Genomic DNA, 23,826 nt, shown 5'->3' with positions numbered 1-23,826 from the left:
CCTTGGCACAAACAGCATATCTTAAAAGACATGATGGCATGGCTCGCTGCTTTTATTATCGTCTCCGCCATGCCTGTGGCTTTGACTCTGAGGTCCATCCATGGTACGACCCTGAACATGTCCAGGGCGTCCTGGAAAATGATGCTTTTAAACTTCTCTGGAACAGGCCAATATACAGCCTGAGACGAATTCCAGCCAACAAACCTGATCTTGTCCTTTTTGATAAAGCCAATGAAATTATTTATATCATAGAATTTTCTGTCCCTTTTGACAGCAATGTGATTGGCAAGATTCAGGAAAAGCATGATAAATATGCGGACCTCGCCTTTGAAATGTCTCGCTTGCATCCCAAGTACACTGTCGTCAGGCTCCCCATTGTTCTCGGTGCCCTTGTTTTGGTACCTCCTGATCTCTTGGCGCAGATGAGGAGAGTGCCCGGGTTCTCCACCGGGAGCACAGCCCTTCTGACAATCTGGGTAATGCAGAAGGCTGCAGTGTTGGGGAGCCTCCATATTCTCCGGAAAGTTCTTGGTGGGTTTGACTAGGCAGTGTTTCCTGGGAGAAGTCCCATTCGCTGTCTGGGCTGCGTGTAGAGGGGGTGAGGGCCCTGAGCTGATGATGAGCTTGACCAGCCTGACTGTGCCAGGATCACCCAAACCCTCTCTGCTGCATTTCAATTTTTAATCTGTAAAACATATAATAATAATAATATAGGATCAACTTCTTGTACAGAAAATGATTTTGGAAGAGGCTAAGACATACCACTGCAACCTCTCCATGTGCTGGATAGACTACAAAAAGGCATACGACTGTGTCCCTCACGAATGGATTCTGAAGTCTCTTCAGTGTATTGACCTCCCTGAGCGACTACTTCATTTACTCAAGTCTTTAATGAGTTGCTGGTCGACTCAACTTGAGATGTACTCGCAAGGAGAGGTGCAGACATCGGAATCTATTCCAATCAGAAGGGGAATATTTCAGGGGGACTCCTTCAGTCCTTTGCTTTTTTGTCTGTCTCTGAATCCTTTGAGTTTTCTGCTCAATAGGGAGGAGGGTTATCATCCCGGACCTCCTCAGCACAGATCCCCAACGCCTCTTACTCATCTTCTCTACATGAATGACATCGAGCTCCTTGCCAAGGGAGAGACCAATTTGAAAGAACAGGTTCTCCTTGTCGAGTCCTTCTCTAATGATATTGGCATGACATTTGGACTCGACAAATGTAATACTCTTCATTTGAAACGTGGCAAGGTAACTAATGATGGATCGGTCAAGTTACAAGGGGGAGGAGTTATTGAACATCTCGTGGAAGATCAGGCCTACACCTTTCTTGGAATGCAAGTTCGAGACAAGCTCCAGAATGCCCTGATTCAAGATAAACTTCGGGCCGAGTATAAATCTCGTTTAAAGAAAATCTGGAGCTCCGAGTTAAATGCTCGAAACAAGATCAAAGCCACCAATACTTTTGCTGTGCCAGTCCTCTCCTACTCCTTTGGAGTAGTTGATTGGACAAAACAAGACATCCAGAGTCTTGACCGTCTGACCAGAAGGATCATGTCTGATAACAGAGCACACCACCCTCGTTCCTCTCTTAATCGTTTATATATGCCAATCAATTCGGGAGGTCGGGGTTTGATTAATGTGGAAGCTCTTCATGACAGAATGTTATTGTGTACTTTTGCACATATTTATTTGTCAGATGATCCTCTGGTGATGCACGTCAAGATTCATGATGAAAGCAAGGAATTCCACAGCTACTTTAAGCGTGCCAAGGTTGTTGGACACAATTTGAAATTTGAAGTTGATTTTGTTGATGGCGATGTACTGCTGGACGGTACAGTGATGGGAGTAAACCAGGTGAAGTCTTTCACCAAGTCTGCCCAGAGTCGGTCCTTTGTGGAGAAGCTTTCTGAGAAATCATTGCATCGAGTGTACATGCAGTGTGTGGAACAGAACAGCAATCCAACCGACTCCTTCGCCTGGATGAAGTCGGCTGGTCTCAAATGTGAAACTGAGGGCTTCCTTTTTGCTGCTCAGGACCAGTCACTTCCCACTCGCAATCGCCAGAATGTGATTCTTAAAGAAAATATCAATATGAAATGTCGTCTTTGCAATAAATTTACAGAGACTGTCCAACACCTTGTCAGTGGATGCCCTTCCTTGGCACAAACAGCATATCTTAAAAGACATGATGGCATGGCTCGCTGCTTTTATTATCGTCTCCGCCATGCCTGTGGCTTTGACTCCGAGGTCCATCCATGGTACGACCCTGAGCATGTCCAGGGCGTCCTGGAAAATGACAGCTACAAACTTCTCTGGAATAGGCCAATATACAGCCTGAGACGAATTCCAGCCAACAAACCTGATCTTGTCCTTTTTGATAAAACCAATGAAATTATTTATATCATTGAATTTTCTGTCCCTTTTGACAGCAATGTGATTGGCAAGATTCAGGAAAAGCATGATAAATATGCGGACCTCGCCTTTGAAATGTCTCGCTTGCATCCCAAGTACACTGTCGTCAGGCTCCCCATTGTTCTCGGTGCCCTTGGTTTGGTACCTCCTGATCTCTTGGCGCAGATGAGGAGAGTGCCCGGGTTCTCCACCGGGAGCACAGCTCTTCTGACAATCTGGGTAATGCAGAAGGCTGCAGTGTTGGGGAGCCTCCATATTCTCCGAAAAGTTCTTGGTGGGTTCGACTAGGCAGTGTTTCCTGGGAGAAGTCCCATTCGCTGTCTGGGCTGCGTGTAGAGGGGGCGAGGGCCCTGAGCTGATGATGAGCTTGACCAGCCTGACTGTGCCAGGATCACCCGAACCCTCTCTGCTGCATTTTCATTCTAATCTGTAAATAATAATAATAATAATAATAAGGGCCTGATGATGTACGCCTCTTCGTGGCGGGCCTAGATAGGGGAATTTTATTCCCTGAACCAAACGTACATCACCCAGTTAGGGCTGATCCCCCGAAGCTGCTTTCACACTGGGTTACATACAGACAAGGAGTAAACCATCTTTCAACTCCGCAGCCTAGTCAGCCTTCCTCCGGTAGTGACACCAACCACACTGGAGATGGGACTTGCCCCAGGGGAAAGCACAGAACGCGTCCAAGAATATCTTGGTCACAACATCTAAAATCCACACTACTTGAGTGTGCGATGGCGACTGGATGGCCTGATAATCCACGCATCAATGGCAAGTCGCTTAAGCTGCATTGGGACAGTGCCATGCCCATGTATGCTTACCTGACGGAGCAAAATCTCCGAGATCAACTCCGGCGGCTAAAACATCTCATGCCCCGTGAACCAGTTCAACCCACAACTGGTGCCCGTCAGGAACCTTTGCAAGAGCAAAGTCCAAATCTAATACAGCTCCAGGCCCTCTCTGCTGCATTTCATTTCTAATCTGTAAATAATATGTATAAACCCGAAGTACATTACCAAAAAACGACAACATATATGCCTCTGATTTCACACATATGAAAACCTTGGATGTCGCAGATGGTTCGTATTTCAAAACCCAGTGTTAGGAAAGTATAAGCTGTTAGTCACTGATGAGAAATCGTTGATCGTGGACAATATTTCATTGAGTCCGTTCGAACCCTCTTTGGCGCGTTGCAGTAGGTCTCTCAAATCATCATCATCTCCATCTAACGCACTTGCCGTGGCACCAAGCTTGGACGACACCGTTTGCATTGTTTTAGTGATCTCCGCAAGAAGTTTTGATCGGGTCTTATAAGTCTTCTGGTTTTAACTGGACGCCATGGCGACTGGCCAGCATTTTTCTCATACCTATATTCATAAGAATGACACTCAGAACAGCTTACAGTCGTGGTATCCCATTAGAAGTAACTATAAAGAAGTGTATTTTTCATATCTCTCTATGTTATCGTAATAATCATTCACAGTTTTAAAATGTTTATCCCTTAGAACATCGCCCATGAATGAGGTGTCTTGTTCATCATCCAAGGGCGTTTCATTGGTGACGTCAAGGTCGTCCACTGGGATATCATCAGTGATCTTTCTTTATGCTGAACATAAAAGGACGTCATAAAATATCTGAGTTGCAATACAGACACAACCTAAACCTAAAAGTTAATCGTCAATCTATGACGGTCATCAATTGATCCAAACCAAATGTTGTTGCTTCTTTTTTTCAATGTGGGCATGGATAACATCATCATTTCCAGGAGGAAAAAGCACCTATTGAAGCAGTAATGAGGTGCTGAGCATCGATGATAGCGATGTGGGTGTTTTCAGTTACACGGACCTCTCGGGCACTACGCCGAAAAACTAAAGGCATGAATTACCACAGCATTTGGCTGTCAGGATTTAATTCGACAAGGGGGCGTGTAGGGCATGCTTTCACGTCAGTCGGGTTTGGCACTGTTTTACCTGAAAATAAAGCTATAACCGAGGCATCCGGTAATCGATATTGCATACCACTCGACTTTGAACTGCTCGATCGTCACATGCCATTTTGTCAAACCGCAGGCTGGAATACGAGCTCATTAATACACATCAGATGGTGAAGCAGGCAGAAGTGTCATCGATAATATTTCAGTAGACTTCATAAATCCAAAGTGGTCCAGTATTTGGCCATTGAACGACCGCGTACGACGGCATCGGAAGATAGTCAGGGATAAAAGAGAAACGCTGTGAAATATCAATCTCAACGTGCCCGTTTCATCGATGATGACTATCTTTCTTATTTCGGAAGATGTATTTATGCCGTTTCGAAAACATTACTAATGTAAAAGTATGTTAACAAAAGTGGTAGGTTAAAATAAGTTGCAAGAGATGTTTGTTGTCATTCATCGACTATCAGTAGATTTGCCAGACGACATATCAGACTTTTGTTGTCATGCCATTTCATAAATCAAGCATGACCAGCTTGGTGTCAAGTTTGACGTACCTGAGGTTTGACGTCGTAATGACGGGTTCGCTGGTCTACTGAACTCATGCTTGATTTCGTAGAAATAATGTATATACACAACGTAGCAAGTCTTGAGGAACTAACGTTTGACATGGGTACGTTGATAGTGTAGGGGTGTCTCTGACCTGACTGTAAACTCGCCCTTGGGTCGATCAGATCAAATCTGCACGGACATCGTACACCGCAGACATCTAAGACAGGGCTGTTGTGCCACCGCTCAATGACCATGTTAAGAAAATGTAGGGACATGATTTCATACCGTCTCCCGTGCGCAGTCCAGACCGCAATCCCAAAAAGTAATGCTGGAGACATTATGGATCACAAGTTACACCAGATTTGATTTCACATTGAGTGTGGTTATTTATGACGATTTCTTGAATATGGCCTCACTTAAATTAAATTGAGGTTTGTTTGCCTTGGTAATGGTAACATGTTCTTACTATGATAAATATGGTGTGAGAGTTATTGCCCTTGCTTTTTCCATGTGATCTGTTACTTGATTCCAAGTGAACACTACGAGGAAGCTGTGTTTACTTTTCCTATCCCTAACTTCATCAACAAAATCACCTTGAAACAGACTGAAACATGAGGTATGAGTGTTCAGACGTCGTCATAATAAGGAAGAGGCATTGAAAGTAACCGAGGTGTAACTTTGCAAGTTTTAGTAAAGGTTGGGTTGCGTCTTCGGCTGCTTGCAGTGCGCTTTGCTTTGGAGTGAGTGAGTGAGTGAGTTAATATTCAACGTCACATCGGCAATATTGCAGCCATATCGTGACGAGGACATACAAGTCATAAAAAGAAATATATGTGCATATTATGAAGAACCTGTCGACGAAGGACACTAAACCCACTAGACTATCACTATTATAAAAATATAATAGTATCACTATTTGGACAGTACAATATAAAACCAGGCCATAGATCGCCAACAACAGAGGGTAGATCACCATACTAGGGACCATGGGGACCTCTGCCACCTGCATGGTCCTTAGCTGAATTTACACGATCCCCTCAGCTGCTGGCGACTGTATGCAAGATTAGCCACACATTTAATAATGACACATATTCTACAGCTAGACAAGTGGAAGATGAAATCTGACTTCAACTGTTTTGGGACTTACGTACCCTCTCAGGAGGACAATAATTTTACGGTACTTCAACCCCCTTCCAGGATACAGCCACTAACAATCGTAGTTCCCAATTCAGCTTCCAATCATAAAATATTTATCTATTTACATGTAACAAATCTAATTCTTTTAAAAACGCAATGATTAAATGATAACTAGCATTGCTAAAAAGATCCTTCATAGTTCGTGATTTAAAATAGTTATCCCTTGTGATGGAATATTCAACACAGTCAAGCAAAACATGGTTGACTGCGATTCTTTCATCACAAGGGATACAAAACGGAGGATCTTCACCTTTGAGCAAATATTCGTGAGTATACCTCGTATGGCCAATGCCACATCGTCGCATAATGACCTCCTCAAATCTGGACTGACAACCCAAGTAAGTATAACCTATGTAGGGTTTCATTTCATATAATTTATTGATACCAAGTTGGGTGTCCCACTTCTTCTGCATCAGACCACGGATGTTAGTTTTAATGCTAGCTTTATAATCAGTGTATGGAATAAGAAGCGGTTTCACAGATTTGTTCAGTGCTGGCAGCAAAATCGGCCATTGTGTTCCCAGAAATGCCGACGTGCCTGGGTAACCAACAAAAGACGATGTCGAATTGGCCAGTAGCAAGATCATTATATAATTCAATAATTTCTATTAAAAGTGGATGTTTGCAACAAAAAAAATATTTTTAATTGCCTGAAGGCAAGAAAGAGAGTCTGAATAGATTATATATTGTATATGTTTAGGGTGTTTTTGAATATATTTAAGAGCCGTCAATATGGCGTTTGCCTCTTCAGTAAAATACAGCTGTTATCTGGTAATCTAGAAGATATTGTTCTGGATCCAATGACAGTGGCACAAGCAACTGCACCACCGTCCTCGGACCCATCTGTATATATGGATTCGTAATTGCTATACTTATTTTTTAGTTGATTGTATTCTTGTTTATATTGTAGTTCATTTGTTTCTGATTTCTTAAAAGTAGTTAAAGTTAAATCCACTTGGGACCTACCCAATTGCGAAGGAGGAGAAGGGGCTAAATTATCCAGCTCAATGCTGGCAGCAAAAATAAGTGGTTTTATTCTTAAACCAAGAGGTGGAACAAGAGAAGATTTCTTATGGTATAAATCATCACAGAGAGGATTGAAAACACAGTTATATGCAGGGCTTGACTCATTGCAATATAGTTTTGTTACATACTGTAAAGCTAATTTTATACGTCGCTGCTCAAGAGATGGTTCAGCAGCCTCGACTTACAGGCTGTCAACAGGTGAAGTGCGAAAAGAGCTAAGACAAAGTTTTAGACCTTGATGATGGACAGAATCTAATAGTTTTGAGTTGCTTCTGCAGGTTCCACCATGTACAATTGAGCCATAATCAATTTTCGAACGGACAAGTGATCTATATAGGTGTAGAAGGCTAGCTTGATCACCTCCCCTCTTTGAATTAGACACGACTTTCAATAAATCAAGTGCCTTCAGGCATTTAGTTTTTAGGGATCTGATATGCGAAAGAAAAGTTAAATGGGAGTCGAAAATCAGACCTAAGAACTTGGCCGCTTTAACAACTTTGATGGGAGTATTTACGGCAAAAATGTATGCAATTAGTTTTTTATTTAGAAAATTAAAAGCCGTTTTCAAGTCACCATTTATCTATTTTGTTTAAACATAACTGCGGTTACCGTTCAATAGTATGCATATGTTTCCCACGACAAGAAATAATAAAATCATCCACAAATAACGATCCATCAATTGAATCATTTAAAACTTTCGATGAACTATTTATCTTTATGCTAAAAAGTGTGACAAGCAAAATACTCTATTGTGAAACGCCCTGATCCTGATTGTAATGATCAGACAGGGTAGAACCCACTCGGACTTTAAACTGTCTGTCATTTAAAAAGTTGGCTATAAATTGCGGTAAACGACCTCGCAAACCGAATTCATGTAAATCTTTTAAAATGCCGTATTTCCAGGTTCTGTCATGTGCTTTTTCAAAGTCAAAAACGATAGACACAGCGTGCTGTGTATTAATCAGCGCGGTTTTTTTACAAATAATTCCATACGCACTAAGTGATCGACAGTACTTCTGCGTTTTACGGAAACCACATTGTATATCTGTTATAAGGTTTTTGTTTCCAAGTATCAAACACGTCGATTATTTTAGGTTTCTAGACAGGATTCTGGTAAATGCTTCAGGAGTTGATAATGATTGTTATCAGCTCCTGTAGCAGTATCATGAGCTTGATCAAGAGCAGTATGGAGTTCATGAATAGAAAATGTTTCCTTATAATCTTCCCCATTATCAGAATTGAAATTAATAGGTTTCTTTTCTTGTTGTTTTTTATATTTTGGAATTTCGGCACATAATTCAAAGAGGAGGAGTTTTAGCCAGACTTTCAGCCAGTTTATTTGCAATATCTGATTTATCGGCAAGTACTTAATCTCCATGTTTAAGATGATGGACACTAGATTTAGTACCTTTACCTTTAATTTTATGGGCCATGTTCCAAACTTTGGACATGGGTGTCCGAGAATTTATTTTGGATACATTATTTTGCCAAGATTGTCGTTTATTCTGTTTAAAGGTACACCGCGCTTTTGGATGTCTACGGAAGTAATTTTCTGCTTTTTTGCTTGCCTTTCTAGCTTGTTTGCACTCATCGTTGAACCATGGTTTTCGAATACGTGGAACTGCAGAGGACTTTGGTATACACTCATCAGCTATAGATTTCATTTCATCACAAAAACATTTGATAGCGTCAGGCACATCAATAAAATATCAGGTTGTTCGTAGAGAGTTTATAGATAAAGCCTGCATAAGAGTTGATGAAGGTGGAATGAACAATGAACACAAAGTAAGTAAAACGTTCAAAGTAATTCGCACTGCAACTGCTTGAAGATTAGTTTTGAGTGCCACAGGGCTATGGACAACATCTTGCCTTACAAGGATTGACGATCCTCCTGTGGCTCTATCACCTGATGGAGAAGAAAATGAGATGCATTATAGTGACGGAGATTAAAAGTATCATCTGTTTTAAGTACGTTTTTTGCAAGCAGAATGCTGTAGGTTTAAAGTCTTGGACTAACAGGTGTAGTTCATTCAGATTTGTCTTCAGGGATCTGCAGTTCGATTGAATAATGTGTGAAGAAACTATTTCTTCGGGGGAGGGGGGGGTTTATTGGGGATCTACTCCTTGCTTTCCTGGAGGGCGACAAACCATGTGCCCTAATTTGGATGTTTTCGGACACATCCGTGTCCTCTAAAGATCCGAACTTATTATAAAGTTGGATTTTGTCATTCCTTTGAGGCCCTGTTTGACATTTTTGTAAGTCATTTCTGGTTTTGATTTTAGTTTTAGTAAGATGTTTCTCATTATTTTGAGACTGATGTTTCGCTATGGATTGTGATGATGATGACGATGACTGTTCTGGAGATGACCGTGACTGAACCTGTGTTGGAAGGGATTCAGCAGTCTGCGTGGACTGGTTGAGTGAGTATACTTCAGGTTTATCTGTATCCACCCATGACAGATCAGTTTGTCAAAGTGTTGATGAAGTGGACACAGCTGTTTTGTGGCTGATAGTGGAGGGTGTTCTCGTAATTGAGGATTAAGATGTAACTGTGTCTGGTGGTCCACTTTCTTAGCAAAAACTTCTTCAGCAAAACTGATATTCTGTGTACATTTAATTTGGTTAATCTCCATTTGTTGCTTCCAGAGTGGACATTGTTTAGAAAAAGCAGAATGTGTCCCAGAGCGCTTGGCGCATTATTAGTAGTATTATTGCAGTCCTCAGTAACATGAGTTTTCTCACTACAACGAGCGCATGTTACCGAGTTAGTACAGGTGGTGACATCGTGCCCGTACCTTTGGCATTTGAAGCATCTCAGTGGATTGGGGATATCAGTATCAACACTGATATTACAGTATCCCGCTCTTACTGATTTTGGAATACTTGGAGAAGAGAAGTGGAAGAAATATGTGTTAGTGAGTTTTGTTTCTGAGTTTATCCGAGTTATAAATCTTTTAACAAAAGTCACCCCTTGAGCTTTCATTTCTGATACAATATCAAGTTCAGTCATATCAGCGAACAATTGATCTCGGTCTCTGACAATCCCTTTGCTCATATTCAGAGTCCTGTGTGGAGTAACTGAAACCTGAACTCCAACAAACAGCTCAGTTGACAACAGGTTGGTTGATTGCTGTTTCCTGCTACGTTCTTCAAGTAGGGAACCTGAACGTAGTCGTCTGATATTTCGTACCTCCCCTGCTATACCATGTATACCTTTTGATACCGCAAACGGGTTTAATTTGATAGGTGACTTGTCAAGAGTTCTGAACACTAGAAATCGTGGCCAGTATTCAACGGTCGGATTAGACGGTCGTAGTTCATCATCATCATTGTCGAGTTGACGTTTGTGTAAGCCATAGTAAGTTTAATATGGTTCATCATCTGACCTCCCCACCCACCACGGAGTATCACAAGGACAATGCTAAAAACAAGTGGGCCTTCGAATGGCAGCACCGCGGATACTCAGATGATACACTCTAGCAGAAAAATTATAAATAATTGATCCACCAGACTGGCCCATGACCCAACGTTTTCTGGGCATTATGAATCTAGGCAAACTATATATTTGTTAAAGTTTTAAATCAGTTGAAATTCAGTGAAGTATTTGATCAATACCTTTATCAGGATCATTTATTTCAATCAAATGTGTGTAACATCAAATACAATGCACATATGCTTGACACGACCAGCCGATTGGTTGAACAGGGCCCATTCAACCACCTGTCTAGGTGAAGTCAAGGTGGGCCGAAGCGGTGCGTTGACCAACAGGAACAATGGCCCTGCTCCCATGCCCTCAACCACCAGGACCCTTTCCTCCACCGACACAGGGCCGCAAGCCACGGCAAACGGGTTGGTGGACCAAATATCCCCCGGGCCCACAACGGGGGTGAACGGCACTCAGCGTTACCCAACACACACTACGAGGAGGTGGCCGTTCGCGGGTGCCTGTTTTGCTTTGGATGGAAAGACGTCCATAATTAGTACCTCATTGGTGATATGTACCTCGTGTACGTTTATGTTCTTTTCCAAACCAATGACAATCTGCATGCACATGAAAACAAGGCCGATTTCATTTACTGTTGTATCGTTAGTGCTATTCATCCTACAATAATATCTAAAGGTCATTTACAGCATTTATAACTACGAGGTCCTTAGCAATTGTGGCTTTAATGACTGTCCCACTTTCTATGAGATTATTTTCATTATTTCCATTTTTATATCACTTATAGACACACTTTAAAACACACACAGATTATTACAGGATACCGTTTTACACGGATGACAAAGAATTATAAACAAGAAAATGTTTGAAAAGCAACAAATGGAGTTCATACTCCGCGTTGTGGTCTTGAAAGTGGGCAAGAAAATGTTTTCTTGCGGAATTTGCTCCTGAACCCTCCTGCAATGCGATGGTCAGTTGTGGAAGTGTCTTTGACGTGTTTTGACGTTGACACACACGTCGATCGAGTTCGTCTCACACATGTTCCATTGGGTATATATCAGGCGATCGGGGAGACCATGACAGATCACTGACGTTAGAACTGGTAAGTTAATGGACTGCGACAACGGTCCATTATCAGAACCACGTGAAAGACAAGGGGTTCGTTGATGTACCGATTTGCTGTCAAATTCTCCTGGACCACCACTAAATCAGATCACTGTGTGCTGGAAATAGCACCCCACATGATCATCAGATGACACTTCCCCACTAGTGGATTTGTTTTGAATTTAAAAGAAACCCCAATGTTTCGGGGCAAACGAAATCATTAGTGTAACCTACGTTACATTATGGACTGCAGTACCTGTCGGAACACTCTGACTGGAAGTCGTTGCCGCTGGTGAAGTTTTTGGAAGATCTAGGTCGATTCATCTTCTGCTACACTCGCCCTCTCGGCTCGTCCTATGTGTAGTCTACAGGGTTCAGGTTTGGGAAATGTGAAGTCTATGACATAGATACCGGCGTCCTGTAGGTTGCACGTCATGTTCTGCATGAGGGCTAGGGTTCCGGTATTGAATACCAGTTTGGTTCCCCTGGACCAAGATCAACTGAGGGCGACCGTTGATACAAAGCCATTGCCCTGGCCCCTTCATTACCCTGCCGAATACAAGTCCGTGTGTGACGGTTGATAATTTCAATTTGAAGCGTAACTTGTCACTGAAGACAAGCCTGGTCCAGTAACTGGTTATGCGTGGTCTATGCGTGGCCAAGTAACTTCAATCTATACAATAAAACAACCGGTTGTTATAATCTGGTACTTAACCCGGCAGCGCAAGCAATTTCTGATTTCTGGTACATAGCTGATAAGATGACTGAGGCTTAATTTGTGACATGATATTATAGGACTATTACCAGGAATGACAACGGTATTGGAATCTGTACTGAAACATTACACTCACGAAATTGAATAACTTGCTGAACCCTAGTTAAGTAGTCAAAATACCAAAAGCAACATCCACCAGGTTTGATTGTGGTTTGACGTTTCACTAGTTAATGGAGTCTGGAACATACAATCCAGTGATCAACAGCTTCAGCATTTGCGCAGTTGGGATGGTTGCTGAAGAGCCGTTTTAACCCTGATCTAGAAATGATCAGTTGAGTTACACGTCGTTCAAACGATTAATGGACGTTTTCTAATGCTGACAGAATACGACCATACTTAGCCTCTTTGTTTATGTAAAATCAACAGTCATTGATCAAGCGATCAGAGGATAATATGTTAACTGACTGTTTGATTATTCGTTTCCATCTTGTTTTATAGAGCCTTGGACATCACGAAAATAACTGACACGTGTGCAATCTCAGCTTACCAATAAGACGTCACGCCTATGTGCTTCACCAGAAACGGCCATGCATGACCAGATGTAAAATGAATATATGTAATAATATTCCAAAATGTCATACATATTTTACAGCATGGGTATTATAATAGCACGCGAAACATGGCGCGTATTTCTATGTCATCTGCAGTTGATTGGGATATGGTTTCTTTAAGTGGATATCAACGGATATATGGAATCCTGGAAAAAACGCTACTCCATGATGCCATCACTTGTGTCCGTAGTAAAAACACGTTTGTGAACTAGACCAGCAAGCACGAGAGGATGTATCTGAATGTATCTTGAAAAAGAATAAAGTTAATGATGTAACACAAGTGACCATGTTGTCACGACAATATCGCACGTAAACACCCCGCTATTGTTGTCAAGACAGAAATCTTCCGTTTCGACGACATCAGGTACATGATGTGGCGTTGTTTTCACGAAAACCGCATGGCCTAAGTAAGCTACAAAAACGTTAAAGCTTATCAAGCCGTGGAATGTATTGCATTCAAGTTGCAAGAGTGAGCTAGAAGCAGGGATGATAAAAGAAGGATATTGAAACACTATTACCAGTGATTACGCCCTGGACTGACAACCGTGTGTGTGATATTATGTCACAATAAACACTTTAACCTGCAGTTGATGTACGAATTCAAAACGCAGAATACAACATTCATTTTCAGCGTACGCGTGTTTTGGTGGAAACTGGATTTCCTTAACAAGGTACTTTAAATGTATACAAAATACACGCACGAACGCACGGACGCACGGACGCACCCACACAAACACACATGTACTTACACATAACATCAACCTTGGTGGAGTTACTTATGATGTGTCCTCGAGCATTGCTGACGTAGATCTGGTATGTCCCGGAGTCGCTTTGTGTCACACTTTTGAGTGTGAATGTACAATTACGAGCTCTCTCCTGGCACGTGCAGTTTACTATTGACGTCACGGGTACACTGTTCCTGAAGAGTGCAGTGCGATTTGCACTGGGAACAGACTTGCAAAGTGCAATTATCTGAACCGTGTCCCCTTCTGGTACAAAGATTTGGTTAGCACTGGTGATGTTTATCAGAATGGTATCTGCAAAAGACAAATGGCTTAGGAAAGTCATAACGCTAATGTGACTTGCAACCTTTGCATGATGGTGAAATTTAACCTGTGCATATTCAAGCAGGCATGACGTCGATGGCAGTATCACCCCTATCCAACCGGTACCAAGTCGCTATTATCGAATGACATTTTCTTCGAATGACATACGATGCTAACATCATCCTGTGTACTTCGAATCAGAGAAAGAACAAAACAAAAAGCTGAGAGTAAGGGACAGCTGCTACCCTCATGTGTCCCTAATTCAGCAAATATTACCTAAAGTCAATAATAAAGTCAAGGAAGCAGAAACGACCCCACACAGTAACGGTGTAGTCACAATCGAATGCTGAAGAACCACTTTATTCTTGAGAAGTTCAAGATGAAGGAACTGGGTGTTGAAATGATAACAGTAAATGAACAATGGGTAGTAAATACACTTGTGTTTCGTGCCAAAAGGGATAATCTAAAATATGATATTTCCAAGTACCAATGTGTTACAGTTAGGAACTCGAAGATGAAATACTGTAATTCTAATTTCACATGATCTGGAGATAGATGCGTGGTCTCACGGGCCCTGAGCTGTATTATTTTCTCATCTCTCTTGGTCTCCTTTTCAGCTTACCTGGGACCATTAGTTACTATCGATCCTGTATATATATTCAACAATGCGATAGTCTAATCCATGTATCAAAGTATACAGAAATGTGATCCAGATGCATTTACTCATCTGATCATCGATACAAAGACAAATGTGAGAAGAGGGTATCGGATGACCATCGGTTTTAGTTTCGTCTCAATGTGTGCTTTTTGAGAATACAATCTTTATAATCTCTAAAATTAGATTAGAAAGGGTGTGATAGGAAATGTGATACAAAGGTTTGAAATTTCCCGAACCTGAGGGCAATATGAAAAGTAAATATGTTATGAGAGAAGGGGTGAGAAAAGTACTTACTTTCTCCACTCTGTGCTACCTGTGCACTGGCAGCTGTAAAGACAAAAAAACCACATGAATTTGATTCACCTTTACCTTGAAAGTCCTTGGATGACAATTACAACTGATACACATGGAAGTGAAAATTGTTTACTTCTGTTGTGTGGGCAACATGTCGATTCGAAGTATATGCTTTGTCCTTCAGGAGTTAAATGAACGACATTCACATAAAGGATGCAGGAGATCCTCACGCTATAGAAGTTGGTGTCCATGAACATTCAATCGTAGATAGTAGGTGTCAACGATACTCTCACATATTCGCAATAACACACAATGATGGAAGTGATGACATAATTACCACAGAGCAGAAGGGTACGCGAAAGGAATGTGGGGGATGCAAGAATCAACTTCTTATGCAGAAAATTACTTTGGAAGAGGCTTAAAATATATCAAGACGCAGATTTAAGACAAACTTTGGACTGTATATAAACTCTCGTCTAAAGAAAATCTGGAGTTCAGAGCTAAATGCTCGAAACAAAGTCAAAGCCACCAATACTTTTTCTGTGCCAGTCCTCTCCTATTCCTTTGGAGTAGTTGATTGGACAAAACAAGACATCCAGGGTCTTGACCGCCTGACTAGAAGGATCATGTCTGATAACAGAGCACACCACCCTCGTTCCTCTCTTAATCGTTTATACATACCAATCAATTCTGGAGGTCGGGGTTTGATTAATGTGGAAGCTCTTCATGACAGAATTTTACTGTGTACTTTTGCACATATTTATTTGTCAGATGATCCTCTGGTGATGCATGTCAAGACTCACGATGAAAGCAAGGAATTCCACAGCTATTTTAAGCGTGCCAAGGTTGTTGGACACAATTTGAAATTGGAAGTTGATTTTATTGATGGTGATGTACTGCTGGACGGTACAGTGATGGCAGTAAATCAGGTGAAGTCCTTCTCTAAGTCTGTCCAGGGTTGGTCCTTTGTGGAGAAGCTGTCTGAGACTCCATTGCGTCGTGTGTACATGCAGTGTGTGGAACAGAACAGCAGTTCAACCGACTCCTTCGCCTGGATGAAGTCGGCTGGTCTCAAATGTGAAACTGAGGGCTTCCTTTTAGCTGCTCAGGACCAGTCACTTCCCACTCGCAATCGCCAGAATGTGATTCTTAAAGAAAATATCAATATGAAATGTCGTCTTTGCAATGAATTTACAGAGACTGCCCAACACCTTGTCAGTGGATGCCCTTCCTTGGCACAAACAGCATATCTTAAAAGACATGATGGCATGGCTCACTGCTTTTACTATCGTCTCCGCCATGCCTGTGGCTTTGACTCCGAGGTCCATCCATGGTACGACCCTGAACATGTCCAGGGCGTCCTGGAAAATGACAGCTATAAACTTCTCTGGAATAGGCCAATATACAGCCTGAGACGAATTCCAGCCAACAAACCTGATCTTGTCCTCTTTGATAAAACCAATGAAATCATTTATATCATTGAATTTTCTGTCCCTTTTGACATCAATGTGATTGGCAAGATTCAGGAAAAGCATGATAAATATGCAGACCTCGCCTTTGAAATGTCTCGCCTGTATCCTAAGTACACTGTCGTCAGGCTCCCCATTGTTCTTGGTGCCCTTGGTTTGGTACCTCCTGATCTCTTGGCGCAGATCAGGAGAGTGCCCGGGTTCTCCACCGGGAGCACAGCCCTTCTGACAATCTGGGTAATGCAGAAGGCTGCAGTGTTGGGGAGCCTCCATATTCTCCGGAAAGTTCTTGGTGGGTTCGACTAGGCAGTGTTTCCTGGGAGAAGTCCCATTCGCTGTCTGGGCTGCGTGTAGAGCGGGCGAGGGCCCTGAGCTGATGATGAGCTTGACCAGCCTGACTGTGCCAGGATCACCCAAACCCTCTCTGCTGCATTTAATCTTAATCTGTAAAATACTAATACTAATACTAATAATAATGATACTCTTTATTTTTAAACGTGGCAATGTAACTAATAGTGGATTGGTCAAGTTATTAGGGGGGCAGAGTTAGTGAGCATCTTGTGGAAGATCGGGCCTACACATATACTCTGCGAAAAAAATCGGGGGACTGTACATGTACTTTTAATCTACGAATGTCGAAATTGGGAGATATATGAGATTGAATCAATGTTGATACAATAACAGTGGATGTTTTGAGAATGCATTACCACCTGGATTTCATGCAAAGCAAAGCTGTTCGTTCAGTTATCGCCATTGACTGGAGTATGACATGAAAACTTCAGGTATACAATATTCAGTCAGTAGTTTGTGATTTGACCCTGAAAACCCTGACCATACACACAGATGCAAGGAAATTGTCGGAAAAATGGTCTTACAGTGATTTATCGACCCGCCTGAAAAACGTCAAGATTCATAATGACACCCCATGCACGTGTAGGAGGCTCCCACTTTGTGCGCATGCTTCCCATGCATTGCGTTTGCGTGTGAAGAGTATATCTTGGAATGCAAGCTCGGGACGAGCTCCAGAATGCTCAGATTCAAGGTAAACTTCGGGCCGAGTATAAATCTCGTTTAAAGAAAATCAGTTCAGAGCTACATTTTCGAAATTATGTCCAAGCCACCAATACATTTATAATATAATAAGCCGTAAAACCTGGGATCTTTCGCATCACTGTTATACCAATAGCAAAACTTTTGTTTGTTACTAGGGTGAGAGATCAGAGTTATTTCAGCTTGGTTCTTATATTTTTTTTTATAAATGACCTTATCACTTCTCTCTGAACTGAAGCCAGTTGTGGTAATTGTGTATGCGGTATGCATGTCCCTCCAGGCTTGATTGCTGACGATACCATCTAAACGTGTACAGTTATCATTAGACATCGTTTCAGCCTATGCCTCTAAATGGCGCCTGACCTGCGACCTAACTGAGAGTACTATAGTTGTTTTCAGCAAAAGAAAATGCACTCATTCTAACATTCAATACCGCCTTGATGGTACGCCCATCCCCCAGTCTGAATCCACTACATGTGGAGGTGTTTTCCTTACTGACAATATCTCAACAAAAACAAGAATCGATAGGTATATTGTGAGAAAGCAAGACAGAACATAAATTCCCTAAGGGGAATGGGACTTCAAAACTCCCAACTCCACCCATTCACATGTGTCAAAGTCTGGCTGACAAAGATACTAACAAGTCCCTTTGGGTGTGAAATATTACCAAACATTAGAGTCCGTTTGAGTCAGAATCGGGCCGAAGAATTGCAAATTTTATCACTGTACAAACTTGCCACATAAATGTTCTTCAAACTGAAGTTTTGAGTCCTACATAAACTGAGAGAAAGTAAAGTTTCTACCTAACCTAATGATGAACGGGGCAGTGAAGCAAGTACTTAAGAGAGTAAAGATGTGTTATCTATGATGTTTACGCGAATGAGTAATATGTATGAAGAAATTGTAAACAAAGTGGTATATCTACAAACGACTCTTGAAACGTTTTGTGATAAATACACACCAGGCACGCTTTAGCTCATTGCTTGATGGGAAGGGGAAAATGATGAGGTGAAACGTGAATCAGACGAAAGTCATCATTTATCATCTCAGCTGGATATTCTTACATCAGAAAACAACCTACTGAGAAGAGAAGTTCTACGGAAAGAAAACACATTCTTTCGCTAGAAACGACAATCTCTGATGAACTATTAGCACTTACATTTGGAACAAAAAGGCCACTACAACTGACTCGAAAACAGACTGTATGAATACACGAACCAAGATTGAAGTGACAGACAATGTGAACTTGTCAACAGACAAGCTGAGTCCGACATATGATACAATGATCCAGTCACCTACTATCCCGACCCCGAGCTTGCACTCTGATGTCCACCCTGCCTCGCTTATTGTTTCCCCATCCAGTGATGCCCCCCAGTTCATGTACAAATAGATAACCAACATATACGAATACAGGCGAAGGTGGGGGCATCCAATCAGAGCAAAGCGACTTCATAACGTGGTGCTGTCTTTGATACACACTTGAAAATAGCGTTTCGTGGCTCAGTTAAAGTGAAGACTAAGAGACTAGTACTACCATATGTCAATGCCGATTAACAATTCGAAACAGTGCAAGATGCCATGTGACTATGCACAGCAAACATTGGAACGGAGATAATCCCCATTTCACCATCCGTATCAACGCGTCAGAAGATAGTGCCAGAAGGATAATCCAAGTGAGCGAGTGAGTGAGTTTAGTTATATTTGCAGCTATATGGTGGCGGTCTGCAAATAATCGAGTCTGGACCAGGCAATCCAGTGCCCAACAACATGAGCATCGATCTGCGCTATTGGGAACCGATGGCATGTGTCAACCAAGTCAGCGAGCCTGAACCATCCGATCCAGTTAGTGGCCTCTTAAAACAAGCATAGTCACCCTTTATGGCAAGCATGGGTTACTGAAGGCCTATTCTACCCGGGACATTCACGGGTCAGCATTATCCAAGACAGCAAGTTTTGGCCTGATGGAGTTAGATGCAGAGTGAGTGAGTGAGTTAAAATTTAACGTCACATCGCACAATATTTCAGCCATATCGTGACGAGAACCATTAATATCATACATAATAGACAATGGTAAAAAAAATCTGTCAACGAAGGGCAGTAAAGCAACTAGACTGTCACAGACAGATCTTTAAAACTAGTAATTAAATCTAAACCAATTTAACTATAGAGGACGATACAATATAAAACCAGGCTATAGACCGCCAACAACTGAAGGTAGATCACCATACTAGGGTCCATGGGGACTTCCAGTACCTTTGCTACCTGTATGGACTCTAGTTGGATTTACACCATCCCTTCAGCCGCTAGCGATTGTACGAATGTTCAGCCAAATTTGAAAAGAACAAATATACTACGTTTAAAACCGGGTAAGCAAACATTAAATTGTGAACGTTTTAGGACTTACGTACCCTCTCAGGAGGACAATAAGTTTACGATACTTTAACCCCCTTTGAGGATACAGACACTAACAATACCAGTTGCTAATTTATACTACCAATCATTAAAATACACCCATCTACAACATATATTAATCAAAATTCAATCATGAAATAAATTTCTTTAAAAAAAACAATAAGTAAATGAGAACTTACACTGGTAAAAAGATATTTAACAGTTTTGACATTGAAATATTTATCCCTTGTGATAGAGAATATGCAGGATATGCTTGGCCGTCACTCTCTCGTGACATCACAAGGGATACAAAACGGAGGATGCTCACCTTTTATGCATGAGTATATCTGGTATGGCCAATAGGACATCGTCGCAAAATGACCTCTTCAAATCTGGACTGACAGCCCAAGTAGGTGTAACCAATATAGGGTTTTATTTCATGTAATTATTGATACCTACTTGGGTGTCCCACCTCTTTTGCATAAGATCAGCCCCACCATCCTTGGATCCATCTGTGATTCTGTAAGTCCCCATGGTCCCTAGTGTGGTGATATACTTTCTGTTGCTTGCGATCTATAGCCTGTATTTATATTGTATTGTCTATAAAATGATATCAGTTTTAACTTTCCACGCTAGTTTTAATGCTAATTGTGATATTCTAGTTGTCTTACTGTCCTTCGTCGACAGGTTTTGTAATGTACATATAGTCCTTTCATTGTTAAAAGTTCTCGTCACGATATGACTGAAATATTGCCGATGTGACGTTAAATATTAACTCAGTCACTCACATTGACCGCTATCAAAGGACAGAAAAACAACTGGAATATGACAATTAGCATTAAAACTAACGTAGAAAGTTAAAACTAATATCATTATATGGACAATACAGTATTTTCGCCCGCAACTGAAGTTAGGTCACCACACCACAAACGAAAGTGAGCTGTGATTAGTACGCACAACTTCACAGTATAGACACCTTTTTGGATAAAAAGCCAGCAAAGTGAGGTATTAAATTCATCGGGCTGAGCCGTAGATGCAGCCAGGGTATAATGGAGATTTGTAGGAACGTATACCCTGATGATATCGGGGTGACTGTTAATGGCCCCACATCTGACAATCGGCAATGGATTCCAGCAGCCCGATCAGATTCGGTTTGCTGATGACTTTGAGCAAGTCGTGTAATGGTTATTAGATGACAGACCACTTGTCCAGCTACAGCGGTTGCAGAGATAATTCCTTTCAACATTCAAATGGCCATTCCCCTCTACTCGGTAGTTTGTTTTGGTATCGTGTGTATGTGGCGAGTGCATCTCGTAGTGTGAATACTGAACTGTTTTTGGTCACAGACCGTTTTTATTCCATCCAGAAGCACCACTATAAAATGAACGTTCTAGAAATATGAATGCTTACTTTCATGAGATTTTTCTCTCGAAAATCGCAATTCCCTAATGACATCAAGGCTTATGACAACATAAGGGTTTTAACACCCCACACAAGTTTGCGTGTGACGTGCTGGATTTTTTTTCGTTTAACCAGTAACCCGAGTCCTCGACCTACTAAATAAAGACAAACAAGCATGCTAATATATCAAGTTTTCAAATTATTGGAGCACAGGAAATTGTAATTCACTGCTTGCTACCTGACTGTATGTAAGCATCAAAAACACCTACCACTCAAAACCCAGACAACGCTTGCAAGACGAGTCAGTATGGTAGAATGTGCTGTAGCCTGGCTTCTCTGCTTAGAAACTGCAAAAAATAAATATATATAACTTACAAAATATGTTTGGCAGGCAGAGAGTTGTTTATGACAAAACGACTTTTGAAATTATGTTTTTCGGAACATGATTTGCCTCACAAATAATGGACACTAGAAGTGTGCCGAAAACACAGACAGACATCTCAAGGAGAGATGATATCGAGTTGTAACTCAGATAATTGTACGCACAAAAAGTGCATTAGATTGGGGGTGGATATGGGTGGGGTGCTCAGATATACGGGGGAGGGGAAATTGACAGGGGATCATGTGTTTGCTTGGGAGTGGTGTGAGTCATATATGGGTCATTGATAGAAGGAACCTCCAACCTGTCACTCTCACTTGAAGATAAGCGCATTGCACTATTTCTATGTTTGCTACAACACAGTTAATCCATTAGAACTATCGCCCATAAAAGAATAAAACATTGCAGTAGTGGCTGATTTAACTATGCGCAGGTAACAGGGGTCACATACGTCACAAAAAGTGAGTTAAATAAGTTTCAAAGTTTCTGTCGAAAAATATCTATGCTTTTATCTTTTATGCTTTTTTTGGTTTGTTTGTTTTAGAGAAATCGCATTTGTGTCGAAGAGAACTGATCTATCACTATATAGATAACAGATAAAACACACTGAGACGAACGTCTTTTTGTGAATGCATCGTTGAAAATATCGCGGCTAGTTATAATCGTTTAAGGTGCTGCTTCTGTTATTTTAAAGCAAACTTTGTGGTATTATCTTCAGGCTAAAAGGTCACCATATGACTAAAATATTGCTAGCAGAAAACACTGTATTTGTTAGAGGTCCATGTGTTTTCTTCGTCCAGTCATACATTTTTATAATATGACCATTTAGCGACTTCTTAACACTTCTTTGGCAATCTAGATGTAGGTGCACAAGGGCGACAGTTCTACGGATATACATCCTATTGACAATATATGCGATATTTCGGTGTAGATGCTTACATCGTTATCAGGTAAGTGAGAAAACATTTGTCGTAGCAACATTAGCAGTTCCAAGATTTCCAACAAGTCACTGCGGTTATATTCTATAATTCATATACACCATTTAGAAGGCGCAAATATGTACACGTTGAGAAAAGTTTCTACAGTTTTACAACTCACATAGAGTTTTTTATCTGGGCCACCAAAACCTGAATAACCTATTTAGACAGGGAAATAAGAAAAACATGAAGTCGAGATAGAGAAAAGTTTTCACAACTACAAATACCTAAAAGGTTTCCTGACAAAACATAGAAACAAAATTGTTGAGATGAAGTAATATCCTAAAAATAAATGGTAAGCAAGCACGTACCATGCATCGTGCGGGCGTATCGAATGTTGTGACAGGTAAACTGTAAACCAGAACTCGGGCACGAAAGGTTTTGAATCAAGCGTTTATATACCTAGCATGTGTGTGTAAACAGCTGGTTGCGGAGCAACAGACACAAGCTGCAACACGCTTCAAGTAATGTGTGCAGCAGTGGGCAGATTGTCGCCAAACTGTGTAGTTACTACTCAAAAAAAAGAAACGAATAGGTAGTATTTTTCCATGTACCTTTTCGAATTTGAATCACTGGTGTCAATGTCATCAGTATATCTATGGTGAACGCTGTCTGCAAACATTTCCGAGTTTGAATCCATTGTCATTGAGGACAGCTCGCCAAAGCGCACCAAAATCTGTGAACGGGAGGAAATTCGGGCGTTTCCTATTGCATGCACATTCCATGCATCATTTCCATGCAACAGTTGACAATCTTAAATTTGGTGTTAAAGTCATGCCCAGACTTACTGAGGCTGAGCGCAACAATGCGATTGGTCGTTTGGAGGCTGGGGAGTCTGTCTGCGATTGAGAGGCAGCTGAATGTATCACAGAGTACCATAGCAAGACTTCGGCATCGCTACCAGCGGCAATGGTCAACACGTGATCGCCCCAGGTCTGGTCGTTACCTGCTCTGTTTGTGGCCTTGAGGGAAGAGTACCAACCCATTCCCGGGCACTTCATCCGGAATCTGGTCCAGTCTCTGGAACGCCGATACCAAACAACCATTGATGCTAATGGTGGCCATACAAGATACTGACTACTCTGCGACCTTGACCTTGGAACACTTGTCATTTGTGACGTACAGTTTCTTGCAGGATTGGACCGTTAATGTTCATTCA

At 41.5% G+C, this 23,826-nt stretch overlaps 1 protein-coding gene across 1 annotated transcript in view; it reads right to left on the bottom strand.

Annotated features, from left to right (window-relative positions):
* LOC137255732 (hemicentin-1-like) overlaps window positions 1-23,034 on the bottom strand; it is a 123,096-nt gene extending 100,062 nt beyond the window's left edge. The window contains exons 1-4 of the mRNA XM_067793231.1: window positions 22,979-23,034; window positions 21,581-21,658; window positions 15,001-15,033; window positions 13,752-14,039 (exon numbers count right to left, since the gene is read on the bottom strand). Coding sequence (XP_067649332.1) covers window positions 13,752-14,039; window positions 15,001-15,033; window positions 21,581-21,658; window positions 22,979-22,985 — 406 coding nt within the window. The 5' untranslated portion in view covers window positions 22,986-23,034. The remainder of the gene's footprint in view (window positions 1-13,751; window positions 14,040-15,000; window positions 15,034-21,580; window positions 21,659-22,978) is intronic.
* Window positions 23,035-23,826: the final 792 nt, after the last annotated feature.

Source organism: Haliotis asinina, chromosome 11 (genome assembly GCF_037392515.1).
Source record: "Haliotis asinina isolate JCU_RB_2024 chromosome 11, JCU_Hal_asi_v2, whole genome shotgun sequence".
Taxonomy (NCBI): domain Eukaryota; kingdom Metazoa; phylum Mollusca; class Gastropoda; order Lepetellida; family Haliotidae; genus Haliotis; species Haliotis asinina.
The sequence above is the reverse complement of the archived record's forward strand: the minus strand, read 5'-3'. Positions and strand labels throughout refer to the sequence as shown.